The following is a 2,129-nucleotide window of genomic DNA, read 5'->3' as shown; positions in this document are numbered from 1 at the left end:
GGGCCGCGAGGACGTGTCTGCTCGGGGGAGAAAGGGAGGGGCGGGAGGGGAGAGGGAGGAGGGGCGGCAGGGGAGGGGGGCGGTTATTAGTGACGCAATACCGAGTCGGCGGCGGGCGGCGTTCGGAAACGGAACTCCTCGCGGTGATTTTTTGACGACGGCAGGTGGCCGGTCCGGTCCGACGCGCCGCCCTATCCACGCTGACGCGCCTTGTGTTTGTGTGGTTGGCGTGGCGTGTGCCGAGTGCCGCGCCGGACGCAGCTTCGGACGCGACCAAAGATGCGATCAGCGTGCAAACGGTGTGGGACGGACGACCGGCAGGACAGGGACAACCTCATGAAAGTCCCCGCGGAGCGCGGAGCGCGGAGCGACGGGGCACCGCCGGGGAAACGCGCGCAGGGGAACGGCGCGGCGGGGGATCTATGCGAACCATCAGCGGACCGAACGAGAACGAGGGGTGACCAAATAACTGCGCGGCTGCTCGGACGCTTGCTATGCATAGTTCTCCCGGGAAAAATATAAAGAAGTGCACTACCCGCGAAAAGTATCCAGTTTCAGAACCGGAGAACAATTCACCTTGGACCATGAACTTCCTGATGACTCGGTGGAACGGGGTGCCCGCGTAGGTCCTGCCGCCGATGCCCTCCGAGGCGAGCGTCACGAAGTTCCGCACGGTCCTGGGCGCCACCTCGCCGAACAGCCCGAACACGATCCGGCCGGCGTCCTCGCCGCCGATGCTGATGTCGAAGAACACCTGGTCCGTCACTCTCACCTCCGCCGCCTGCAGCAGCCGGGCATGGAGGAGCGGCGCGCGCCGGGCGGGCGGGCAACCCAACGGGCGCGTCGCGCCGCTGCTGAGGGCGGCAGCGGCAGCGAGCGAGAAATGGAAATTATCCCCCCCCCCCTCCCCACCCCCGCTATTAACGCCAACCACTTACGTGTGCGAGCGCCACGCACAGCGCGAGCGCGCACAAGACCCTCGCCATCCTGGGCGCGCCTGTGCTCTTCGACGGTCCCGCCGCGGGGACGCGAGTCAACGTACTGCGCGCGCGGGAGGGAAGCACCCTGCACACCGGGCGGCCTACCTAACAGGATTAAGGGGGCGGGTCCTCGCAACAGTAACCGGATCACGCAGAGCGCAGTAGAGCGCCGGGGGCGGAGGGTGCGCGGGGGAGCAGGGCCCAGGGCTCGTCGCCGACTGACTGACTGTGCACTAACAAAGATTATTGGCCGAGTTCAAACTATACTGAAAGCAGAGTACCCTACCACACAATACCACAAAGAGGCCATGTTCCAGGTCCAAACAGCTTGTAGGACACGAGGCTGCCAACTTGTTAACAGACACAACATAGCATGGCCTCAGGGAAAGAGATGTAACAAAGTTAATTGATTACTTGATGCAAAGTAACAATGAAAAGAGCAGTGACAAAATATATTAACTGGCCTAGCCAGAAACGCACTACGCAGCTGATGAGGTGGCACCAGTATAATTTCGGGAGCGATAATTCGCAGTAAAGGTTGCGTCGGTGATTGTGATTGGGTCGTTGTTGATCCGATAACTGCGGCTGGTAATCTCCGGACACTCGGCAAAAGGGGGGACTACATGATGTCCTTCCTTGGTATTGGCTGGCTGAGTGAATTAGAGAAAGACAATTCTCAAGGAAGACTGTAGACACACGGAAAGAAAAATATCAGTCAAGGTTTATTTCTTCAGAAAAAATTGAAACAATTAGACACCTGGCGATTTGTAATACAACATATATATCACAATATGCAATACGCTATACAGATATGATTGGTTATGCACTAGACACTCGAAAAACTTTAACAATCCAGTCATCAGAAACGGGAATAATTGATGGCTCTGGGGAAACATCCTCATCTACCTTAAGGTGTAAAGACTCTGTAATAAAAAAGGCAGCATGAAGGACAGGGAACTCAATTAAAAACATTAATTAGGTTTGCTTAAAAACATTGTGACATTTACCTAATTTTTGGAGAAATTCTTGAAGGGTCCCTGAGTTTCTCTCTGTGCATGCTAAAATCACCTGGCTCCCAACGTTCACAAACTCCTTCACAGTTTTTGATAGTGGTACAAAGAGGCAGGGATCATATACAACATCTGTAAT

The 2,129-nt window shown here is 55.8% G+C and overlaps 2 protein-coding genes across 2 annotated transcripts in view; both read right to left on the bottom strand.

Annotated features, from left to right (window-relative positions):
* Positions 1-319: 319 nt before the first annotated feature.
* Positions 320-1,105, bottom strand: LOC127750846 (peptidyl-prolyl cis-trans isomerase 6-like). Its single transcript, XM_052273416.1, has 2 exons — positions 939-1,105; positions 320-781 (listed from the first exon to the last, which is right to left on the bottom strand). The coding sequence occupies exons 1-2, from the start codon at positions 984-986 to the stop codon at positions 335-337; spliced, it is 495 nt and encodes a 164-aa protein (XP_052129376.1). The 5' UTR covers positions 987-1,105; the 3' UTR covers positions 320-334.
* A 578-nt stretch (positions 1,106-1,683) lies between these two features.
* The window catches only part of LOC113209408 (protein-lysine N-methyltransferase EEF2KMT), a 3,521-nt gene continuing 3,075 nt past the window's right edge, over positions 1,684-2,129 (bottom strand). Inside the window, exons 5-6 of the mRNA XM_026426899.2 lie at positions 1,988-2,122; positions 1,684-1,903 (exon numbers count right to left, since the gene is read on the bottom strand). Coding sequence (XP_026282684.1) covers positions 1,800-1,903; positions 1,988-2,122 — 239 coding nt within the window. The 3' untranslated portion in view covers positions 1,684-1,799. The remainder of the gene's footprint in view (positions 1,904-1,987; positions 2,123-2,129) is intronic.

The sequence above is a fragment of the Frankliniella occidentalis genome, unplaced genomic scaffold, assembly GCF_000697945.3.
Source record: "Frankliniella occidentalis isolate FOCC.00 unplaced genomic scaffold, Focc_3.1 Scaffold7, whole genome shotgun sequence".
NCBI classification, from domain to species: Eukaryota; Metazoa; Arthropoda; class Insecta; order Thysanoptera; family Thripidae; genus Frankliniella; species Frankliniella occidentalis.
This window is presented reverse-complemented; position numbering and strand designations above follow the sequence as displayed.